Source organism: Gossypium hirsutum, chromosome D11 (assembly GCF_007990345.1).
Source record: "Gossypium hirsutum isolate 1008001.06 chromosome D11, Gossypium_hirsutum_v2.1, whole genome shotgun sequence".
Classification (NCBI taxonomy): Eukaryota; Viridiplantae; Streptophyta; class Magnoliopsida; order Malvales; family Malvaceae; genus Gossypium; species Gossypium hirsutum.
Window position 1 is genome coordinate 11,361,881 of NC_053447.1, and position 25,112 is coordinate 11,386,992.

Consider the following 25,112-nt stretch of genomic DNA (forward strand, 5'->3'; position numbering starts at 1 on the left):
AAAATTATATTAAAATAAGATATGTGATATTCCCTTAGAGGTTCTTCCATAATAATCAAGTCTTCTTCTTTATCAAAAGTTATTTTAGTTATGCAATCAGCGTCCTTGTTGCTATCTCTAAGCACATACTGTAGAAGCTAATTCCCAACTTTTATCAATAGTTGTTGAATCTGCCTGATCAATGCAGATTTCAAAGATGTCTTTGTGAAAATTTGAATAGCCTTCATAGCTTCCATACTATTAGTCTGAATCAAGATTCTATCAAACCTCCTACTTAGCAAAACAATCAAACCATCTAAGATTTCGCAAAGCTTACCCTCGAATATTGAGCAATTTCCCAAGCACTTATTATAACCTAAAATTCACTTACCTCATTGATCTCTTAAGACTCTGCCTAAAGCAGGAGAACCAGATTCCACCTCTCTAGCACCATCAATATTTAACTGAACTCAATTATCTTTCCAAGGGATTACTAATCTAACTTCTTGCCACTTGGTCAATCCACCGTTATGAAAGGAAACAAATTGCTTAGCCCAACTATATGAGATGTTGACAATCTCACTCGTACTATATTGCTTGCCTTAGAAAACAACAAGATTTTTATTTTTCCAAATGCGCCATGCAATGAGACCGAATAGAATCGACCATTCCACATCTCTCATCCCCCAACTGTGATGATTCTACAAATTTTTTTCAAGCCACTCATTCAAGTTACCAGAGAAAACCTCATTTCTTTTATCCGGAGGATTATCTGTCCCCAAACTTCCTTTGCTAACGCATAATCTTTAATGGCATGTAGTATACCTTATGAATTACGTCCAAATAAGGTACAATCACCAATAGAACCAATACCATGTCTCACTTGTTCCAAATTAGTGAGTAGCCTCTGTTTAGAAACAAGTCAGATAAATAATCCAACTCTTTGAGGTCCCTTGAATTTCCACGAAATATTCCAAGCAGCATCTTTAGGATCTCATGTCCTCCTACTTAACTTCTAATAAGCACTTTTGAAAGAAAATGAACCTATAAGGGTATCCATCCAAACAATCTTACCAGGTTTTGTCGAAGCATGCAGAGGTGTGATAATAATAATTCGTTTAATGCTCTTCTCTGGGATCTAAAATCGAAACATATCAAGGTTCCAAGACCCATCCTCAGTTACCAATTCCTTAAAAGTGCACTCCAAATCAAGATTGGTATGAGATAGAATTCGATTAACCAAGGGTCCAACACTCAGAATCCAATGATTACGCTAGCATCTAATCTTATTCCAATTCCCTACTGACCAAAACAAATTTTCACACAATAGAGGCCAAACTTTAAATATCCCCCTCCATAAAAAAGAGCACCTACCCCTAGCAATATCGTCTGACATATCCTCTTTCATCACATGCTTTAGATTAAAGTACACGTGCCCACAAGGTAGAGGAATTAGATGTTAAGTCAAAGTCCAATTTAAACATGAACGGATATTATTTTGATCCTTTATTTGCCTTAACCCAAGGCCACCACAAGAACGGGGTTAACAAATGGATTTCCAACTTACCAGAGTTAGCTTCTTCTCTTCATTCGAGGAACCCCAAATAAAGTTTTATACCATGCATTATATCTCCTAACAAATCCCTTGGGAAATTATCATAGATTACATGAAATAAATAGGAATCGAAAGAAGGACCGATTGAGCTAAAGTAACTTTTCCTAATAAAGATAATTATTGTAACAACCCATTTTCAATGGTGTCGAAAATAGTAGTTTCAATACCACAATTTTGACGTGTGTGTCTGTAATATTTACGAGGTCATTATAGTTTCATATTGAAATTTGGTTCGATAATTTTGTTGTTTGGTTAGTTAATTAAAGAAATAGGACTAAATAGTAAAAAATGAAAAACTTAATCGTTATTAATTTCTATGGGTTAAATGAACATCAAAACATGATTGAAGGGTTTTAAATAGAAATTAAGTCATATTTGTTAAATGGGGCGGTTAATTCTTACCATTAGGTGATGTTTTAAGTTAATTTTATAATGGGTTAAATATAAAATTGGTATCCGAACTTGTCCACTTCTCCCAAATTGGTACTTATGTTTTTTTTATCCGAGATAGGTACTTGAACTTTTTTTTCCATCCACTATTTGGTATCTAAGACTAACGACGTTAATTTTTTGCTAATGTGGTAGCATTGGCCAATCGCACGCCGCCATGTGGCATCCTTTTATACCTATTTTTTCTTTTTTTTCTCTTTTTTTCTTTTTCTTTTCTACATTTCATTTTTCTTCTTTCTTTCCCCTGTCAAAAACCCCTAATATTTTCCCTCACTTTCTCACCATCCAAACACCGCCAAAATTTCTTCTTTCTTTCTTTTTTGTCAAATTCTACAGTTCATCTTTTTTCTTCTACTGCTGTCAAAACCCCTCAAAAATTTCCCTCACTTTCTCACCATCCAATCACCACCAAAATTTCCCATCATTTTCTTTCTTCTTCTTTTTTTTGTCGATTGGAATGAAAACGATAAGACGTCGTGTAATTGGTTTGGTGTTTTGTGTAAGAATATTTCAGGATTTCCTGACTCATGTGTCGTCGAAGTCACTATTTCTAAGAAGGATCTGCGAGGCTATATCCCATCGGTACTTGAAAATTTAATCTATCTTGGAAAATTGAATTATTACAAAAACTTCTTCTATGGTTTTATACTGAACCAACTGTTCAATGGCACGTCACTTTGTAGCTTGTTTTTGTATGGTAACAATCTTTCTGGTTTGTTGCCTCCTTTGATTTGCAAGCTTCAAAGGTTGTAAAGCCTCGATATATCCTCTAATTGACTGTCGAGTTCTTCGTCGGATAAATTCAAGGGATCGATCCCTAGTATAATCGGAGAGCTAAACTCATTATCGGGCACTCTCAATTTATCCTACAATCACTTATCCAATAATCTCCCAAAAAGCTTTCGGGAAACTCACAAGTCACAGTCATTTTATCCTACAATTTAAGCTGGAAAATACCTGAAATAGGATCGTCTTCTAATCAAGGACCAACCGCATTTCTAAACAACCCTTTTTTATATAGGTTTCCCCTTCAATATCCTCTTTCCCAAAAATTTCTTCAATCTTTGCTAAAGTTATCTCATTTTTACTTTGTTCAAAGCATCTCTCATCTTTCATCATCTTCGCTTTGATTTTCTTGTTGTTGTTGTTGTTGTTGTCATTGCTGTTGCTTGTGCTATTATTGTTATTTTTAAGATAGATGTTCGAACATTGAGAAATTTTTAAGGGTTTTGACAAAAAAAGAAAGAAAAAGAAAAATGAAGAAGTGTAGATGCGACTTAGAAAAAGAAAAAAAAGAAAAAAAAAGGTATAATAGGACACCACGTGGCTGCAAGTGATTGGCCAACGTTGCCACGTCAATAAAAATTTAACGCCGTTAGTCTCAGGTACCAATATAGTAGAACAAAAAAAAGTTTGGTTACCAATTTGGGACAAAAAAACCATAACTACCAATCTGGAAGAAGTTGACAAGTTTGGGTACCAAATTTATATTTAACCCTTTTGTAATTAATAAAATTAATATTATGATTAAAATAATAAGAAGTATTCACCTTATTCATTTCTTTCTTCCACAAATTGAAACTATAAAAAGAATAAGGAAACCATAGCTTTTCTTCAACCTTGACATTCAGCCATTACATGTAAGCCCTCTGGTTATCGATTTTTTTTGTAAATTTTATATTTTTGAGATCATTGTCACTTAATCTAACTAGCCTAGGGACTATTTTGAAATATTTTTGAAGTTTTGAAAACTTACCATTGATGTCCTTAAAGCTTTTTAGATGTTAATGCTTTAGTTTAAAGCCTGATGATGAAATATGACTATTTTGTAAAGTGGTTTTGAATATTTTTAAGTTCAGGGACTTAATTGATAAATTTGGCATGAATTTCTAGTAAAATTTCAGTACTTGAGGGCTGTATAGGGATGATATTAAATTCAACACTATGGTTTAGGGCTTGATTGTGAAAAATAAGCTACTTTCGGTTTTAAAGACTAAATTGAACAAAATGTAAAACCTTAGAGAAAGTGTGAAAAATATTAATAGGAAATCATATGCATAAAATTGAATGTTATTATTTAATTGAGGCTGATAAATTAAAATAAAATTACTGTATAAATTAAGAACCGGTAGATAATAGCAGAAAAGAGAAAATTGTAGACAAGTCCCTTATACTGCTATCTTTGTTGTTTGGCCCTGGTAAGTTCATATGGCATTGTATTGCGTATTTTGGTAATGTATTTATTGAATTATGTATTTTGTGGATATTGAATGTAAACTTAAATGTACGATTGGTACAGAGAGAAAATAGATTGAAATAAAAAGTGTAATACGGTTATATGTATCGAGCCAGGATGAATATAGGATAGGATACAATTTGCATGTTAATAGGCTATTTTGTGCACTATACTGGATTGGTATGTAATGAGATGATGATATATTACATGATATATTATACTGAATGTACCAAAATCTAGCATTTGTTGCAAATTTTTGAGTTATATTTACAGTGATTTTGGTGTATTTCTGGGAAGGATGTAAAGCCTACAGGCTTGGCACTTAATACCCAGACGTGTTTTTGGAGGGATGTTAGCCTTCGGTCTAAGCATTTGGTGCCTAGGCGTGTTCTTGGTCGGATTAACTCAATTGAGCATTTTGACGTATCTTGGGTGGATAACCGCGTATCTTTATCTATTCATATTAGTTCATCAGGCTGAATCGTGATTATTGAACAATGCAATGACTTGTGTTGATGCTTGGTAATAATGTCTTGGTAAATAACTTGTAAACGTGCTCGTGTTTACCAATATTATATCATGACTTGGTATTGAAAAATCTTGTATATCTTGAAAGGTTATATGATTCGTATATAAGGAACTCACCTATTGAATGGTTGTGATGACAAGGTTAATGTTAGTTATTTATTTTGTTATTTAAACTATGATTATAAGGTATGTTATATTGTATTTTAACCTATGAACTTACTAAGCTCAATTGAAGCTTACTCGGTGTCGTTTTTCTGTTTTATTGTAGATATTATATTACGAAATCACGGATCAACTTAAAGATCACACTATCCAACCATCTTTTGGTAGACTTTGAAATCGTTATATTTCGATTTTGTGGCATGTAATATGAATATTTGGTATATATGTACTTATGTGATTAAGAAAGAATGAATGTTTGGTGCTTGTACATATGTGGTATGCTTGTTAGCAAATTGGTAAGGTTGTTCATGTCATATTATGATAAGCTTGAATATGGAGTCGTGTTTGGTAAATGATGGAATGAGTCGAATACTTGATAAATTGTAATTGTTATGGATTGAGTGGTTAGGTAATAGCTTGGTTGGAATATATAACATAATTGTTTGATCTTTGATATAGATGTGTTGAGTATGACTCCAATTCTAGTCAAATTTGAGAAATAATCTTTCAGTTAAACTCTATTTATTTGTTTCAATCAAACTCTGATTAGTCTAGATTATTTTATTATTATTTGACCTATAAATTTATCCTATACATAGGCTCTTTTGCAACCTTAGAAAATACACTCATTAGATATTAGAACTCATAACACATTTAGAGAATTTTGTGTTTACGTTTCGAGGGTTCTTTATTTTTGGGTTTTTTGGGTTTAATTTTTATCTCCATCTTTGGTACTCTTCGCTCTTTTGCAATTACAGTAAAATTATCTTTGCTCAAGATTTTTTTATCCTCTTTGGAGGGGTTTTTTCCACGTTAAATTTGTGTGTTCATTTTTTAATTTATTCCGCTATTTTTTTACTTGTTGCTTAATCGGGTCGATCGCAACAAGTTGTATCAGAGCTAGTTTAATTTTCATAGATTAGCCTATTTAGATATGGCAGCAACAAGGTTTGAAATTGAGAAGTTCGATGGTGAGACAAATTTCAATCTTTGGCAAGTTCGGATGATGGCAATTCTAGTTCAAACTAGCTTGAAAAAGGTTGTTACCGAGAAAAAGGTTGAAAATTTAAATCAAACAGAATGGGAAGAGCTTGATGAAAAGGCCTTGTCTGCAATCCGATTGTGCCTCACGAATACGGTATTGCAGGAGGTATTGATGGAGAATACCTCATCCGTCTTGTGGAAAAGGTTAGAAACTCTTTATGCGACTAAGTCACTGGCTAACCGTTTAGTGTAGAAACAACGTCTATTTACGTTTCGCATGAATGAGTGTGAGCTTCTTAGAGATCACATCAGAAAAATTCATTACTCTTTTAAATGATTTAAAAATGTTGAGGTTCATATTGACAATGAAGATCAGGCTATGTTATTATTGTGCTCTTTATCCCCTTTATACAAGTCTTTCAGGGAGACCCTGATTTATAGCAGAGACAAACTCTCGTTCGAAGATGTGAAGGGTCATTTGTTGAATAGAGACAAACTCAACAACGAGTTTGGTTTGGATAGCAAGGTAGATAGGCAAGCTTCCGTTTTGGTAGCATCAAATAAACGAGACAAAAGGTGTCACTATTGTAAAAAGTTAGGTCACGTAAAAGTAGATTGTTATAAACTACGAAATAAAAGAGTTGCTGAGGGTAACGAAGAAGATGTAGCTAGTGCTAGTTTGGCCGATCAAAGCAGTGATGATTTCTTATTAGTGTCAACGAGCTATAAATCCGAGCTCACGTCTAAGTGGATCCCAGATTCGGGATGTTCTTTCCACATGTGTCCCAATAGAGAATGGTTCTCCACATATAGTTCGGTTGAAAGTGGGGTTGTGCGCATGAGAAATGATTTATCTAGTAAGGTAATTGGTATTGGTACTGTTAAAATTAAGATACACAATAGGATGATTAGGGTACTCTCAGATGTCAGATATGTACCTGATTTATGAAAGAATCTCATCTCATTGAGTATTTTAGACTTGAAAGGATGCAGAATCAATATTGAGTCGAGCGACATTAAAGTATCTCGTGGAGCTCTCATTTTGTTAAAAGGTAAAAGAACCGATAGTCTTTACATTCTGGAAGGTTCTATAGTGACCGGTGAAATCGGACGTCCCTCGTTCGTTACGGAGTCGAAGTCAACTCGTTTGGAGCGGAGGCAACTTGGTCATAGGAGGGAAAAAGGTATGACCATTTCGTTGAAGAGATATTCTCTTTTGGATACAGGCTTTGAAAAGTTAGGGCACTGTGTTTGTGAAAATCAGAATTGGGTTAATTTTAATTTGGTAATGTACAAGTCGAAGGCTAGAAGTCTTCCAGTTTCTAAGCACAAATTCGACTCAATTAATTCCCTGCCTAGTTCAATATAGGCCTGTGGCGAGCTTTGGCAAAGATGGCATTGTGGAAATATGAGTCAAGGTGGAGATTTGTTGAGTACGACTCCTACTTCAGTCAAATTTTAGATTTAATTTTTCAGTTAAACTATGTTTATTTGTTTCAATCAAACTCTGATTAGTCTAGATTATTTTATTATTATTTGACCTATGAATTTAGCCTATAAATAGGTTTTTTTACAACCTTAGAAAATACACCCATTAGAGATTAGAACTCATAACACATTTAGAGAATTTTGTGTTTATGTTTTGAGGGTTCTTTGTTTTTAGATTTTTGGAGTTTAGTTTTTTATCTCCATCTTTTGTACTCTTCGTTTTTTTGCCATTATAGTAAAATTATCTTTGCCCGTAGTTTTTTTATCCTCTTTGGAGGGGTTTTTTCCACGTTAAATTTGTGTGTTTAATTTTTCAATTTATTCTGTTATTTTTTTACTTGTTGCTTAATCAGGTCGATCCTAACAGGATGTTTAAAAATGCCATGTACAACAAGTTTTTTGGTGTCAAATGTATTGGTGAATACACTTTGGTGTATAGTTGATGATTTTGAGTATCCCTCAAATTACAGTGTTTCTTCCTCCCAACTTGCATCTAAGGTCCAAACGCCCTAAGAGTTGCCATCATGCCTGCCATGGTGACCAAAGAGCCCACCGTCGGCTCCTTTCCTTCCCCTTGACTCCGATTTCCTATCACCGAAGGGTAAATTTCCTTCCCCTTGTTTTGCTAGCTATATTGTAATCTAGTTTCACCATTCTCCCAATCAAACCACCAAATTCCCTTAGTATTTTCCTCTTGTATAGGTGACCCAAAAGGCCGAGCAATCTAATCCAAGTTAGAACAACACTCAGGAATGATTGTAATGGATCAAAATCTAGCGTCCATGGTTGAACGGTTAGGTACTGGCCATAAATAATCCAGGAACCCTAAGTTAAAAACCTTGTCAAAATCCTCCACATACTAGAATTTCATCAAGTATTATCTGTTCTCAATATCCATAAGCGAAAATGATTTTGTCGGTCTCCACAAAACACAAACCCTATCATGAAGAGCAACATAACTTATACTTCGTCCCAACAGTTTAATCACCAACGTCTTCACCATATCTTTCATCAAAATTTGTTGGATGCTATTCGAGAAGTTAATCGACGGAATTTCATCCTTCATGATACATTCCAAGTCGAAGCGAGATCCACCACCATATCAGAAATCGCATCATTGTGGGTATTCTTAAAACAAACTTCCTTGATATTGTGATACTCAGAAGAACCAACGGCATCGCCAATAGCCATGGTACGTTTGGAGTTGATTTAATTTTTATTATAAAATAATATGTTGTGAGCCACAAGCATATGCATTCTAAATAATGAAATAAACAAGGTTATCTCAGCTGTTGCATAGATTAGAACGTTCAACTATCTTTAAAGAAATAATGATTAAATAGTGGTGAAGTCAAGAAGCGAATGATAATTTATGTCCTGAGAAAAGCGGTGATGATGTTTCTTAGCAATTTCATAGAAATTATAGTCGTACTCGTAAGGGGCTAATCAACAAGTAGTAGCGTGTTGAATTACTTTTCTCTACTGACTAAACCAAACAAATAATTGAGATTCGTGCAGTTTTAGGTGTAGGTGTAGGGTTTTTCAGACACACTGTCCTACATTCATTTACTTTTTTGGCTGTTAGAATTATGTGACCCAAATTCTAAGAGATTGCTTGCAAGTCAAGTTAAACAAAAATATATTTTCTTTCTAGAAGATTTAGTATTTATTAGTATAATATATTTAGCATTTATTAGTATAGTTTATTTGACTTACTAATTTAGCCTATAAATAGGCTCCTTTACAATCTTAGAATTAAGAGACACCCATTAGATTAGAACTCATAACACATTCAGAGAATTTTGTGTTTACGTTTGAGGGTTCTTTATTTTTCGGGTTTTTGGGGTTTAGTTTTTATCTCCATCTTTTGTACTCTTCATTCTTTTACCATTATAGTAAAATTATCTTTGCCCGTGGTTTTTTATCCTCTTTTGAGGGGTTTTTCCACGTTAAATTTGTGTGTTCATCTTCTCAATTTCTTCTACTATTTTTACTTGTTCGTTGCTTATTCGGGACGATCCTAACAAGTGGTATCAGAGCTAGTTTAACTTTCATAGATCAGCCCGGTCAGAGATGGCAGCAACAAGGTTTGAAATTGAAAAGTTCGATGGTGAGACAAATTTCAATCTGTGGCAAGTTCGGATGATGGCAATTCTAGTTCAAAATGGCTTGAAAAAGGTTGTTACAGGGAAAAAGCCTGAGAATCTAAATCAAACAGAATGGGAAGAGCTTGATGAAAAGGCCTTGTCTGCAATCCAGTTGTGCCTCGCGAATACAGTATTGCAGGAGGTATTGATGGAGAAGACCTCATTCGCCTTGTGGAAAAGGTTAGAAACTCTTTATGCGACTAAGTCTCTGGCTAACCGTTTAGTGTTGAAACAACGTCTATTTACGTTTCGCATGAACGAAGGTGAGCTTCTTAAAGATCACATCAGTCAATTCATTACTCTTTTAAATGATTTAAAGAACGTTGAGGTTTATATTGACGATGAAGATCAAGCTATGCTATTATTGTGCTCTTTACCCTCTTCATACAAGTCTTTCAGGGAGACCCTGATTTATGGCAGAGACAAACTCTCGTTCGAAGATGTGAAGGATCATTTGTTGAGTAGAGACAAACTCGACAATGAGTTTGATTTGAATAGCAAAGCAGATAGACAAGCTTCCGTTTTGGTAGCATCAAAGAAACGAGACAAAAGGTGTCGCTATTGCAAAAAGTTAGGTCACGTCAAAGCAGATTGTTATAAACTGCAAAAAAAAAGAGCTGCTGAGAGTAACGAGGAAGATGTAGCTGGTGCTAATTTGGTCGATGAAGGCGGTGATGATTTCTTGTTAGTGTCAACGAGCGATAACTCCAAGCTTACGTCTGAGTGGATCCTAGATTCAGGATGTTCTTTCCACATGTGTCCCAATAGAGAATGGTTCTCCACATACAGTTCAGTTGAAGGTGGAGTTGTGCACATGGGAAACGATTCATCTAGTAAAATAATCGGTATTGGTACTGTTAAAATTAGGATACACGATGGGACGATTAGAACACTCTCAGATGTCAGGTATGTACCTGATTTACGAAAGAATCTCATCTCCTTGAGTATTTTAGACTTGAAAGGATGCAGAATCAACATCGAGTCGAGCGACATTAAAGTATCTCGTGGAGTTCTCGTTTTGTTAAAAGGTAAAAGAACCGGCAGTCTTTATATTCTGGAAGGTTCTACAGTGACCGGTGAAATCGGACGTCCCTCGTCCGTTACGGAGTCAAAGTCAACTCATTTGAAGCGGAGGCAACTTGGTCATAGGAGGGAAAAAGGTATGACCGTTTCGTTGAAGAGAGGTTCTCTTTTGGATGCAGGTTTTGAAAAGTTAGGGCACTGTATTCGTGAAAATCAGACCCGGGTTAGTTTTGATTTGGCAGTGCACAAGTCGAAGGCTAGAAGTCTTCCAGCTTCTAAGCATAGATTCGACTCAGTTAATTCCCTGCATAGTTCAAGATAGGCCCGTGGCGGGTTTTGGCAAAGATGGCATTGAAAGAATTCGTGTCAAGGTGGAGATTGTTTGAATTATGTGACCCAAATTATAAGAGATTGCTTGCAAGTCAAGTTAAACAAAAATATATTTTCTTTCTAGAAGATTTAGTATTTATTAGTATAATATATTTAGCATTTATTAGTATAGTTTATTTGACTTACTAATTTAGCCTATAAATAGGCTCCTTTACAATCTTAAAATTAAGAGACACCCATTAGATTAGAACTCATAACACATTCAGAGAATTTTGTGTTTACGTTTGAGGGTTCTTTGTTTTTCGGGTTTTTGGGGTTTAGTTTTTATCTCCATCTTTTGTACTCTTCATTCTTTTGCCATTATAGTAAAATTATCTTTGCCCATGGTTTTTTATCCTCTTTTGAGGGGTTTTTCCACGTTAAATTTGTGTGTTCATCTTCTCAATTTCTTCTACTATTTTTACTTGTTCGTTGCTTATTCGGGACGATCCTAACATTGGCAAAGGAACAAACACTTTTTTATGAAGAAACACTCTTACAAAGCTCTTACCATTTCATTTCACTGTACTCATATCATATCTATTTTTAATTATAATAATCGGATTAAGTTAATATTGGGAAAGCGCGATGAGCGTATATTATAGAAAATCGCTTTTAATTTGATGTATTTTCAGATTTGGCCAAATGATTTTCTACTAATATTTATATTTTTTATTTTAAATTATTTCAAGTTTTTTAAATTTTTAATTAATTTTTAATATATTAGTTCTATAGTTAGATAGTTGTAATTACATATTTGAGTCTTGGGTTCAATTCATCATTTGTGTTTTTTATTTCATGTTGCTTCAAGCTTTTTAAATTTTTAATTAATGTTTTTAACATGTTAGTTCTTCTATTAAATGGTTAGATTGTTATAATTACATCTTTGAATTTTGAGTTCAATTCCTTTACTACTCACTTTTTTTATTTTTAATTAATATTTTTAATATATTAACTCTTTTAGTTAGATGGTTAAATAATTGCGATTAGCCTATTACATCCTTGAGTTTGAGATTCCATAATTTTCATTAGCATTTAATGTATATTTTATCTTATACTGTTTCAAGTTTTTTTAATTAATATTTTGATAATATTTTTTTAATTATTTTCATAGGTATATTATTATTTTTCTTTCAATTAATATTTGTAATTATTATTTGATTTTATAAAAAAAAGAATTAAAATTAAATAATTTTAGGATTTAATTTTTTTATTTGTAATATTTTTTTTTTAGATTTTACAATTTTTATCTAATGATTAACTTTATTGATCTTCATCTGTTAAACCTACTCATTTGAAATAAACAAATATTCAATTAATCAAATTCTTTAATAATGTTAACAATCTGTATTTTTTAAGGATTAAATTTTTAAAATAAAAATAGAAATATTAAATTGAAGAATACAGAAACTAAAACACATTTTAACCTTATTTTAAATATTCAACCATGAAATTTGAAGCCCAAGCCTTGTACTGATGAATAAAAGAAATGGTGAGACGTGACGTGACGTGACGTGACCTCAATTAGCGACAAAAAGTTTTTTTAATAATTGAAATACAATGGAATAATAAATAATCGTAAAGAGTTTACGTCATACATGACCTCAAGAGATAAGGAACCCGGATTCCACGACAACTATGACCCCACCAAATCCAATGGCGCGTTTCCCGCCTGTCTCAAACCACCTCTTTCCTTTGCCCCCTCAAATAACGCTTGGCCCACACACTCCATACTCCACGTGCTTACCATTAAAATAGGTTAACATATTTTATTAACTAATACAGAATATATTAAAATATGCCTAAAAATGTAAAATAAACGTAGGCAGTGTTCGAATGGCTGCAAAAATGCGGGATGTCAACTGCCTACATTCTGTGATGATAATTAATCGACGAGTCACCCATCACACACAGAATTTAGATATACGATGAGACGAAAGCACAGACGCCGAAACCACCACTCACTGACAATGCCTCTTTCTCACTTTACTTCATTTACAAACCGTCCATCTCGTAATTCTGAAAAGGACAAGTATATACGAGACGTGTGAGATAACCACAATTTGCTTGTTAATTTTTTTAAAATTTACAAACTGGTGTCCAATAATTGTCCCATATATAGTGTAAATTTAATTCGCCATAGATGCGTGTTAGTGTGAATCACATTTACCACACGACCTGTTACAAGAACATAATTTTCTATTGAGACTTGAAAATGAAATTGAGATGTATAACTATACTTCCAAATATTGAAATTTTCTATCTTAGAAGTAGAGAAAGAGGCCAAAGAATGGCCAGGAGAATACAACACAAAACACGGAAGGGAAAGAGAACCACGGCCCAGAGCCGCTTCCTACAAGCTTTCGTTACCATCAAAACACCACCTTTTATTGAACTACCTTCTCATTATTTAAACAACCCACCTCTCAATAACTTCAACTCATCCATGCTTTTTTTTTTTTGAGTGTGTGTTGTTAAGCATTGAAAATCAAGAGGGAAAAAAAATAAATAAGAAAATTTTAATAAATTAAAAAAAATTCATTAATTTAAATTGATGAATGTTCTCCTTTCGAATTTAAGAAAATGAAAATTGAAAAATAAATATAAACCCATTCGTTTTACTTCATGTCCCCTATGTTTTCATCCTAAAAGACTAAATAATAATGTAGAAAAATAAAAGAATCACAAATTTTACAGGCAGAGGACAAAGTTAATCTACTTGAAAAATAATATAAATATATATTTTATATTTTATATATATTGTAAAATTGCTAACAGAAGGAAAAAGAAAAAAGATTGTGAAAATTTAGAAAACCTATATATACTATAATACAAAGGGAGTCGGAGGAACCTGCAACGAAATGGACCATGGACAGGGTCACTCTCAACTTGGCCACCTTTAATGGCGACAATGAAGAATGAAATGAAAAAGGAATGATGAAGCTACGCCTATACACAAAGATACCTCCTCTCCTCTACATGAAGTAGCTCAGAGGTTTTTTCTTTCTCGATCCACCTTCTCCATATAACTCGTTCCATTGAAGCAACTCATTCATATTTGTAGACTCTGATGACACGCTTGCACACACCTACATTCGTAACCCATCCCAATTATTAGACTATTTCCATAAAAGAGAAATAACTTACTACCAATTTCTTCTGCATGCCAAATCATTCAATTCCACAATTAGATGTGTTTTAAAAGCTAGCTCACTCATCCACCCACCCCAAGTAACACCAGGTAAAAATTGAACGAAGCTCTAAAAGTAAAATGATGAAGCCCAAGTATGGTACCTGCTCATGTGCATATTTAAAATCATCCATCTTCAGAGGTCGAACGTCCGCACTGCTATACAAGGTGGGTGCAGGTCTATTCTCAGCTGCTGCTGAAGCTCTCTCCTGCAGTTGCATGATATATCAGTCTGTATACTTAGCAAAAAAGTAAACTTCATTGTGAAAATGTATGCACCCCCATAAATGGGGTATAATTATCCGTCTAAAATCTCACCCTAGTATCATTGTTCTAGTCCTTCCAAAACAAGAACAAATGTAAAACAGAAAGAACCCTAGATGTTAGCAAAAATTTATTTCATCATCTTCTTGGCCTATGAAACATGGTAGTCAAATCACCCACTCCATGTTATTGCACAGACCAAAACCAGTCAAAATAAGTAATAGTACTAGCCACCACCACAACAATAGCCTGACAATATGTAATGCCCATGGAACACATCCATTACAGATGCACCACTTCTTAGCAACATTTAGAAAACCAATATTATACACACACATATATAAGCTGCAAACTTATCATATAACATATAAACTAAAATGTCAAACTAACCTTCTTTTCCTTCTCCAAAATTTCTCTTATGGGACAATGTGCAGCAGTCACGCAAAGGTTCTGTAATCAGAAAATGACATAGGTAAATAAATATAGATAAAACACAAATTAACTTAACAAGATAAAAGGAGGAAAAATCGACCTTCAGGTCACTTCCAGAATATCCATCAGTCATATTTGCAATAGTTTCCAAATCAACATTGGGTGACAAATCCTCTTTGGCCAATATAACTCTTAAAATCTTTTCTCTGTTTGGAGCATCTGGCAAATTTACCATCAATCTGCACAAAGTTTAACAGGGAAATCACTGGGGTTTAGCATAATAAGGTCAGACTACAGCAACTCAAAGAAACAACACAAGAGAATTACCTTCGAGGAAGCCTCCGGATGACTGCCTCATCAAGGTCAAATGGCCGGTTAGTAGCAGCAAGAACCAACACTCGTTCTTTATCCTTTGTACGAAGACCGTCCCAATTTACCATAAATTCATTCTTCATTTTACGCATAGCCTCGTGTTCACCTGGATTCTCTCGTCTTCCTAACATGCTATCAACCTAAAATAACCACCCAAGTCAGGGGATAACAATAAGGGAAAGAAACAGAAAACACCAAAAAGAATAGGAGAAATAACATTTAAGTTGACCAAACCTCATCGACAAAAATAACACTAGGTGCAATTTTACTGGCCAGAGAGAAAACGGCTTTGACATACTTCTCTCCTTCACCAAACCACTGCAAGTCATACAAATATGTCACATACACATATTGGATGAAAAACCCAGCCAACAGAAAAGGTAGATGCCACAGTTCTTTGCACTTAAAATACCTTTGAAGTAATACTGGACATTGATATGTTAATAAAATTTGCACCAGCTTCAGTTGCAACCGCCTTCGCAAGCATCGTTTTGCCAGTACCAGGAGGCCCAAATAACAATATTCCTTTGCAGGGCTGCAAAAGCAATAATGTAGTATATAATAGATCATCAGGAGTTACTTCAAACATGCACTTTCCAAATAACATACAATAAGCAGAACAAATAGAAAGCACCTTTGTCAACTGTCCCTTGCAAAACAATTCAGGCCTTTGAAGGGGAAGCATCACCAATTCCTTTAAGGTGTCTTTGACATTCTCAAGGGCTCCAATATCATCAAAGCTAACCCCAATATCACTTGGGGGAATAACATCCGCAAGAAGTTTCTTTTCGAATTCATTCTCAGTGACCACATCCTGGAAATAAGGGCAAAAAACCGAATTGAATAGCATACTAACCTTCCAACCAGATAGATCATGGACAACTATATCACAAGAACTGGCTACAATAGAACCGAAGAGAAAGAAGACAACAGTACCTTAAGTGATTTCTTCAAGCTTTTGCTTTCGCTTTGAATGCCTTGCAAAATGTTCAGCCCATATTTGATGCTACATGAGAATTCACAAAGAAGGTTACATAAGAATAAAATGGAGATGTTCCAGTTCATATAATTTTATCTCCTTTAATATTTCAGAGATCTAGGCTGCAATAAATGAACAGAAAATAGAACCTTTCAGTTGAAACTACAAGTTTAGCATCTTTTATCAAAGCTTCTGAAGCATGCATGAAGTGGTGACTTAATGCCCAGCCTACCACTTTTTCTACACCTACAAAAGTAGAAGGTAAAACATTAGTAAGTTGAAGTAAATAGTACAAGATTTAACTATTAGCTCCTTCCAAATTTATAGTCATGTATTTTTTTTAGTTTGAGGAAAAAGTTTTACTCACTTGACAACTTTTAGAAAATGATCAATTAAATTTAAAAAAAAAAAAGACTTCTGAAAATCTTATATATAATAGTCATAAAATGTTATGAACCAAGAAAAAACATAAACTTGGCATGGAATTCATATATAGTAAGAAGCTCAAGGATACTCACTTTCATTTGTAAGTGTTTGATCTTTAATGCAAAGTGTTTCAAGATCAGGGCAGTCCAAACCATTTCGATTGAGAACCTGATAGCATAAAACTGTTGTGAAAATCTCCAAATACAGACTAGTACCGCATAAATGAACTGTTTATCAGTTTCTAAATATACCAAGCTTACAGAAGGCAGCTTCTATCTGTTTAGAAGAGGAAGGATGGGTTTAGGGGATGGGTGATGGAGAGATGTATATTTAACCTTGTTAAGGTTTCTTTTAGTTTCTCAACACAGTAGGTTAATTACCCTACACTTACAGGAGTGTTTTACCAAGTTGAGGAAAGTAAGCCATTTTCAGGCAATGCACTCTGTGGACAGAAGCTAATAATGGCATGCAGAAAGTGGAAGTGCAAAAACTGGAAAAACAAAGCAAGAGTTTAGCTGTACGCACAGAGCGAAAGCTAACAATATTTGACTGTGCTTTAAGGGTTTCAATGTCGCGTTCCAGCTGCTGCTTCCAGTCCAAAAGTAGAGCTTCATCCTGACATGATTCAGGAATATTAAATACTCATCACAGGATAACTGATGCAGAAACTGACATAGATATATACCTGAGGCAATTGGATTGTCACTTTGTTAGGGAAAAGCCGAGCCACTTGTTTCATGGTTTTAGGTGTTTCTTTGCTCCTGTCATGAAGTCTACCAAAATTATCCTGCAGAAGGAATGATACTTGCATTAGGTGTGTTATCTGAAAAAGAAAAATAAGAGGCAAATACGAGATCAGAATGCACTAAGGATGTCATGGCAACATGTGAGAGTACACTCTTCAGGAACAGAATCACTAAAGAACATCCAAGATAATGGCGTGTGCATTAAGTATTATTAAATTCAAGAGAGTATCATATCTAAAACTTTCAACAATGATATTCATACCACAGTTAGAGAAAAGTTCAAAGCATTCAAATTCATAGTATAAACATTGACATGTTAGCATATAATTGGGCTCTAAATAAACTTAGATGGTTGTATAAAAGTCAAGAGCAGTCTGTAAGAAATAATCCAACATTTTCAACTAAAGATTAAAGAAGTGTAAGGCAAAAGAAAGATGCCAATGCTTGACATACAGGAAATGCAAGATCAAGTAAGGCGGTCTGATTGGCTCCAAATTTTGTGAATAAGAGGCCGCCAGGATGAGACTGCAGAAACACAAAATTGCAGACATCAAACAGTTAAAAATCTTCACATAGCATCATAGAAAGATGGAGCAGAACAAAATACATGTTGCTTACTTTCTCCTTACGGTTGTCCATCTGGGTGTGAGAACCAATTATGACAACGTTAGCTGGCAAATTCTCAACCTTACTCTTCAGGGAACTATACACATCTGTATTTCCAGCCATAGACTTCTCTATGTCTTTCACAAACAATATTAAGGGACTACACTTGCTTTCATTCACTGCAACCTATAAAAATGAGACAATTAAGAGCTAAAAATTATTATAATTATGATCACCATAAAGCAATAGCTTTCATGCATCAATCAATGACATGTACCTCAAAAAGTTCATTAACAGCTAACTTGTCAACATCATCACCTCCAGAAGCTTCCAAACGGAGTGAGCTAGCTATAGAGTAAAAAAAAAATGCGTAAGATTGGATAAAAGTCCACAATGTATCATAAAAGATGTTTACAATCAATACAAGAAATGGACAAAGTGGTCACCAGCACAGAAGAAACCGTGATCTTCTTCACAAAGCCCACCAAGGTCATTTCCCTGTGGAATAGATCTGTCAAATCTGACCCCAATTTTTGATGAACCATTTTCTTCAAAAGCAAGGAGAACTTTTCCCCGAAAACCAATTGCCGGTCCCCTATATAGAACGCATATTATAATAAAGTTTTTGCAGAACATAACCGATAAGACTAATAAAGTTTGCCCCTTGAAAAAATTACATGTTCTATCTACCATGCCAATACCAGCAGCAAACTTCTTAGAAACAAATATTAAACATCTCAGATGGCTAGCTATGGTATCAAGCACTGCAGTCAAATTAGATCCCAAATATAAAGCTCATAAGGACAGCACCAAAATAAGATAAAACTCTAAATCTAAATTCTCAACTACAGAAAAAAGGTACATTCTATTAACGACAAAACAGCCACATGGCCTGCGGAATATAAGAAAATACCTCAAAGCAGGCTGTAGAGAGGAAAATCCAGAAGGTGAAGTAGTACCTACAAACTTAACCCTATCACCTGAAAGTTTTAAATAAAATAATTCTGTTAGGACAACAAATTAACTATTTTGAAAGCTAAGGCATTACAAAACAACAAAGCCAACTCTCCTGCCTCTAAGAAGTGGCATACCTTTCTTAAATGTAAAACTTTTAGATGTTGCAGTAGATACTTCCTGCTTTGGCAAAGCTTGGGAGCTCAGTGAAGAACCACCTGTTATATCAGCTTCAACACTAGAAGTTGGCTTCTTCTGCTGCAAAGCAGCAGCCTGCGCAGCTCTTTTGGCATATACATATGCCCTTTCAGCCCTTGAAGGTTCTTTTACAGCATCAGTTTCTCTTGAAGTTGATCCCTGGATATATTGGAGAAAAATAATTCATGATAGATGCCACAAAAATGTTCAGACATTTAGATTATCTAAACAATACAGAAATCTATGCAATCACAAGTAAACAATACTTGAACAAGTATCGTGCTTTCACAACATCATATTGGCAAAGAAACAAAACGAACTAAAGGGAGAAAGAAGCATACTCCAGGCAACAGAAGAGAATCAACAATTAGCAATCTAGCACCAAAATGTTTTGCAAGTGCCTTTGCCAAAGTCTCCTGATATATTTCTGAACCTATTCATATTCAAAACCAATTAAAAACTCAGATCAACATTTATAAAGAGCCAAAAAGAATTGAAGAAAATAGTTTATAGTGCAAATTAACAGAAAACAGCAGTCATACCAGAAGGCCCAGATAACAATATACGAGGACTCATGATAGGGAGATCTGAGGCGTACTTTGCAAATTTATTACACTTCAAATGTACATAAGTTGAGGCTATCAAAACTTTCTTTGTGGTATCACTGTCACAAGTGAAATGTTCAATTTAAATTAATCAAATTTCCCCAAGGCTCCAAATCTGATAAATAGGCACAGAATTAAGTAAAACAAAACAGAGACACAGATAACACTGAGTAACACCAAAAGAATTCCATTCTCGGCCACATACAATATTGGGTGGTCAAAATTCACTGCATACATAATGTACAGACTTGCAAAATTGTGAAAAACTAGATAGGCAAAATAAGTACAAGCAATAATGCAAATTAGGTTTCCCAAGATATAGACATTGTGAAAAACTAGATAGGAAAAATAGTAAAAGCAATGATACAAATTAGGTTTCCTGAGATATAGACATGAAGAAGGGAATGATAATAATAAACTTCTGAATATGACAAACGTGTCCAGTTCGGAGCAGAAATCACAAATTTTACCTCAAATAATAAGGAAATTTTTCAAATGAGACATCTATATTGTCCGGATTGAGAATGCCTTCCTGTAAACTATCTTTAAATGCTTGCCGCTTAGTTGATATCAAAGCCGAAGGAGGTTCAAATTCCTTAAGCATCTCTCTAATTTCCCTTCGCTCATCAAGAATTTTGGCAATGCTGCCACTAAAATCAAAATCAGTAGATGTACCAGCAAGAATGCGCAATAATGGCCTTAAAGAGTAACCTGCACCAGGAATCTTTGTATTGTCAGCATCCATACTATCATCCAATCCAAGTCTATCAAGATTAGAGTTTTCATTGGCTGCATCAGGTGTAGGAGGAACAGTTTTCTCCCTTGAAGAAGCAGTTGCTGGATCAGAATTACTGGCACTATCCTTCATATCCACTTCTGGAACACGGTCATCTGACACCTCACAACCCGAAGGTAAAGTAGACATCTCTGAATTTTCTTTTGTTGACAAAGAGGCCAATATTGTTGCCGCCCCAGCAACAGCTGATGGATCACCTGATCGGGCCTCAATAATCTCTTTTATAGGAGCAGTCTGAGCTTCTAAAACGCTTAAAGAAGAAGGTATGCCCGGGGCAGCTAAGTTATCATTGGTGAGCTGCTGAAAAATCTAAGTTCCCATTAAGGAATTACAAAGTTGCAAAGATGGAACAAACATCAAAATGAAATCACGGAACATGCTGGAAGATGGTACCACATAGAATTTAATTTGGGAACAAAGAATATCAATATTTGTAAAAAATAAAAAGGATACATAAGCATGATTCCCTGTACTAGTGAAAATCAACTCATCGCCTGCATTTAGAATTAAACTAGCATTTTTACGGTAAACCTTCCCGTTAACCTGGACAGAGCCTTTTCCTCCTGTAATTTCTAGTAATGCAATTGAATTTCCATCACTCTACATTGGGAAAAAAAATTTCATCACTCTCACAAACAGATGAAAAATTATGAGCAAATAGTCTGCAAAGATCCATACCTCTATGTGCTTCACTTTGCACAAAACAGTGCTAATATTGGGGTCTTTAAGGCATAAATTACACTGACGACTTTGGCCAATAGTGAAGATAGTGCCACACATGACAACATGAGGGTTCTGGGGATGAATTGAAACATTAATAATAATCAGAAGAATAGTATTTTAGCATGAAACAACCGTAAAGAATTAAAACCGATACAAACAGGCAAAATAGCTTGCAACTTGGTTGCACGTCAACTATTCAATTCGCATCTAGGCTTGGAGCAGAACGAGTAAAAATTACCTCCCCATGACTACACAACCAATTGATTAAACAATTAGCTGATGAGATTCACTTGGAAGATACCCAAAAAGCAAAACATACATACATATATACCCAACCATTGTTTACTAAGCACAAGAAAATTTTACTCCACTATTTTCGGCTAGAAAAGAGAATAAACAAATTGCCTAGTTCATCCATTCCAATAGTTGAGAAGAAAATGACAAATCAAATTAGAGCTCACTATGAAAGCAGGCCAACTTACTGAGACAACCTAAAAGTAGTTTTCCTACCAATTTCCCAAGTGTAACAATAACATCTCACACAGAAGGATTCTTCCAACAACTGAATCTGTACAAATAAAAAAAATTTCCTCTAAAGAAAATTTTCAACCTAACAATAACAGAACTTGCTCTACGAAAGTCCCAATTTTTCTCTGAAGAAAAGCTCCAATTGAACTAGCAAGACTATAAGTTTCCAATGGATCTAGTGAACCTAAAGAGAATGATCTGCAAGGTTAGATCACTATTTTTGGATCCCAAGCATAATTGCCAAAACAACAGCTTGTTTGGTAAAGTTTTCAGGACAACAAGTTAACATCTACAAATTCTTAAAGGTAGAGCATGGCGTTTGCCAGATAGACCAACAAGAAGGAACGATATGCCCATTCACCTAAATGATTTGAGATCTTTTCTCTAATGAAAAAAATCCAGCGCATGTGAGTTTAAGTCTCTTACTTAAAATAGGATTTCAGTTTGACCACTACTATTATGAACTCCAAGACTACACTCCGGGATTGGAACCAAATAATCATAAATTATGTAATCATAAATTATCTAAAATTCACCAATACGAAGTTTGTTAGTATTTCAGCCATTAACAGTTCTTGGAACCAAAACCCTTATTTTTATTTCTTGTCACTTATTGATTGAAATACCGAGAATTACTGTGTTACTAATCTTACCCCATTAAACACAGAGATCATGAACCAAAAGCCCTGCTTATATAATAAGGCAATTTTCAGAAAACGTACCTGAGAGTACTGAGAAAGAAGCTTTCCCCATGGGACTTTAGAACCAGATTTAGCAGGTTTCGTTGGCCTCTTCTTAACCCGAGCGGTAAACCCTGCACTAGCCACCTTCGCGTTTTCCGCATCCACAGCAGCTTCACCTATTTAACCAAAAAGAAAGACATCAAAACCCCCCATTAAAAATCACTCACATAACCTTACCAAGAAAAAATCAGAACCCCGTAAACCCAAATGAGAAATTAATCGAGGATCGCACCTAAGGACCGCGGAGACACCAAAGCACCGTTCTCCACATCAACATCAGCAGACTTATCAGGGAAAGACGCATCAACGGCCTTAGCCGCATCAGATACCGGCAGATCAGAAGATTGGAGCTCTGTTACACGCGAGCCCGACCCGGATTCCTTAGGCGGTCCCAGAGCTTCGTTAACCGGCCCAGACGCCGCAGCTCCATTGGTCGATGACGACGCCGGCTCAGATGCCTAAAAAAATAGTCTCAGATTCAAATCGAAAGAATTTAAAAAAAAATTGACACGCATGCAAATTAAAAACCCTAAAAAAAAAAAAGAGATATGGGATTGTTAGAAAGGGTAAACAAAGGTAGGACCTTGGATCGTTTACTAGATGTAGGAAGGGATGTAGCAGGAGTGGAAAGGGGGCGTTTGGAAGAGGAAAAGCTCCGTCGCGTTTCAACCATCTTCTTTGTTAAAAAGAGAGATATAAACAGGAAGTTTTTGAGGGTTTATTCACTCTGGGTTTTCTCTGATCCGAAAAAAGGAACGACCTTTGGGTCTTCGGGGGAATTAAAAAGGGAGGAAGAAAGAATCGGAAAAGGAAGAGAAAAGATGTGAATGATTGTGGGGAGATCAGTTATCAACGTTCCCGTGCTGGGCACCTATAATGATTATCTTTTTTTAATTTTATTTTATTTTTGAGGAAACGGGGAAATTGGTTGTCTCTGGTTTTTGAGTATTGATTGTTGAAAAGTGTAAATCTTTTGGGCGAAATTAAAAAATTAAGAAAAAGGGCTATTTTATTTATAATCTTACCCCAATTAGGTTAAAGCATGTTTTGTTTTGTACATTAATTGCTGTTTTGCTTGGATTTGGTTATCATTTACCGTCTTAAAATATAAAATCTCATAAATATAATAATATACGCATTTAATAATAAACTCACCTTTTACGCTGTTAAAAAATTCTAAATATATATTATGAAAATTTATGAAGTTATTCTAAATAAATACTTGTTTTATGGATTTTAAATTACCCTAATTTTTTTATCAGCATTGTATCGATTGAATTCTATATTACAATTGATCAGTTTTCAGTAAAATTATTATATTTATATATTAAAACGTACTTATGGTAATTTTATTTATATTATTATTAACTAAACATTAATTCAATTTGAAAAAAAAACTTAAATACTCTTCTATTAGAAAGGTAATAATTTATGATTATAAAAGTGTTATTATCTTTTATATTTTTATATAAAATTTATAAAAAAAAATTGGCCTGAATATTAATAAATATGTTGGTTTTACATAAATCTACCTTTTCACTACAGTACAGAATGGATGCATATAGTCTAATATTTAAAAAATAGCTTTTTTCGTATTACCTAATTAAGTAATGTTACTAGTCGCGTAACACAAAACTTTATCAAAGTTTTTATAACAGTATAAATAATATATTTTTATTTAATATTTTAATATTTTATTTTACTCAATGTTTAATTTACGTGATTTATAGAAAATAAAATAAGCATACAGAAATTAGGAAAACTGTGTATGAACTGACTGTTTTGATAGGACATTTAGCCCAAAAATAAAAGATTCAGTTCAATTATTTGGTTGACCACCTCCGTTGATTTATAATTTCGAATGTTAAAAAAAAAAACTGCCACGTTTTCGTTTGTAGTCCAGTATGAAGACGTCAACCTTGGACTCAGTAATTTAATTTAACAATAAAAAATATTTTAGCAAATAACAAATTGTAGCGTTTATTAATTTTATAACCTCATTTTTCATTTTTCACAACTTTTTTAACAATTTTATTATTTTTCGACTATAGCTTCCAACTCATAAATAGGAGATAATGTGCTTCAACGCACTTGAACTCATATTCTCCTACATTGACAATAACACCCAATCGATATTTTACAAAAATGATAGGATCTTAAGGTGGATTTTTGTAATTTACATGTGGAAAATAATTGGTAAAATAATAAAATGTGAGTTTAATGCTGGCTTAATCTATTATTATTATAAGGTTATTACTTTCCGAATTTGTTAGGTAATTATTACTTCAGAATTTTTTGCTTTGTAATCCAAATTCAAAAAAGTAATTTTAAATTTTATTATAAAAATATTAATATAAAATGCATATTTTGATATAGATAGTTATTATATCAATTGTCAATAAAATAAAAAACCTCCAAATGGATCTAAAATGTTGTCAAATGTCTTCTTTAATGCGACATCATCCTAAATTAGCTTTTAGATTTTTTTTTCTTTGGTGATAGTGAACAGGGTGATAATCCTTTTTAATATTTTATTAAACTTTAAATAATTGAAAGAAGTAAGGAATTT

General features: G+C 34.1%; 1 protein-coding gene across 2 annotated transcripts; it reads right to left on the reverse strand.

Moving 5' to 3' along the window:
* Nucleotides 1-12,505: 12,505 nt before the first annotated feature.
* LOC107912375 (uncharacterized) lies at nucleotides 12,506-23,504 on the reverse strand. 2 transcript variants are annotated; one of them, XR_005921088.1, is made up of 28 exons: nucleotides 23,127-23,504; nucleotides 22,776-23,001; nucleotides 22,523-22,659; nucleotides 21,228-21,344; nucleotides 21,003-21,149; nucleotides 20,224-20,858; nucleotides 19,691-19,812; nucleotides 19,490-19,581; nucleotides 19,088-19,307; nucleotides 18,910-18,976; nucleotides 18,443-18,591; nucleotides 18,274-18,344; nucleotides 18,009-18,182; nucleotides 17,844-17,915; nucleotides 17,330-17,431; nucleotides 17,170-17,259; nucleotides 16,737-16,812; nucleotides 16,368-16,464; nucleotides 16,176-16,245; nucleotides 15,874-16,053; nucleotides 15,652-15,774; nucleotides 15,474-15,557; nucleotides 15,195-15,379; nucleotides 14,968-15,106; nucleotides 14,826-14,885; nucleotides 14,276-14,380; nucleotides 13,833-14,070; nucleotides 12,506-13,000 (listed from the first exon to the last, which is right to left on the reverse strand). XR_005921088.1 is itself a non-coding variant. In XM_016840520.2 (27 exons), exons 1-27 carry the CDS (start codon nucleotides 23,214-23,216, stop codon nucleotides 13,957-13,959), a joined length of 3,744 nt encoding a protein of 1,247 aa, XP_016696009.2. In that variant the 5' UTR covers nucleotides 23,217-23,504; the 3' UTR covers nucleotides 13,709-13,956. The 2 variants fall into 2 exon arrangements, 1 of the variants encoding a protein (XP_016696009.2); XM_016840520.2 differs by lacking the exon at nucleotides 12,506-13,000 and having other exon boundaries at nucleotides 13,709-14,070.
* Nucleotides 23,505-25,112: the final 1,608 nt, after the last annotated feature.

Excerpts from the sequence above, each read along its gene's own strand:
- LOC107912375 (XM_016840520.2), bottom strand. The coding sequence starts at position 23,216 with ATGGTTGAAACGCGACGGAGCTTTTCCTCTTCCAAACGCCCCCTTTCC. Across the intron at positions 18,345-18,442 it reads TCACGGTTTCTTCTGTGCTG|CTAGCTCACTCCGTTTGGAA; the intron begins GTGACCACTTTG and ends TTTACTCTATAG. Across the intron at positions 16,246-16,367 it reads CTTGTAGTTTCAACTGAAAG|CATCAAATATGGGCTGAACA; the intron begins GTTCTATTTTCT and ends ATTCTCATGTAG.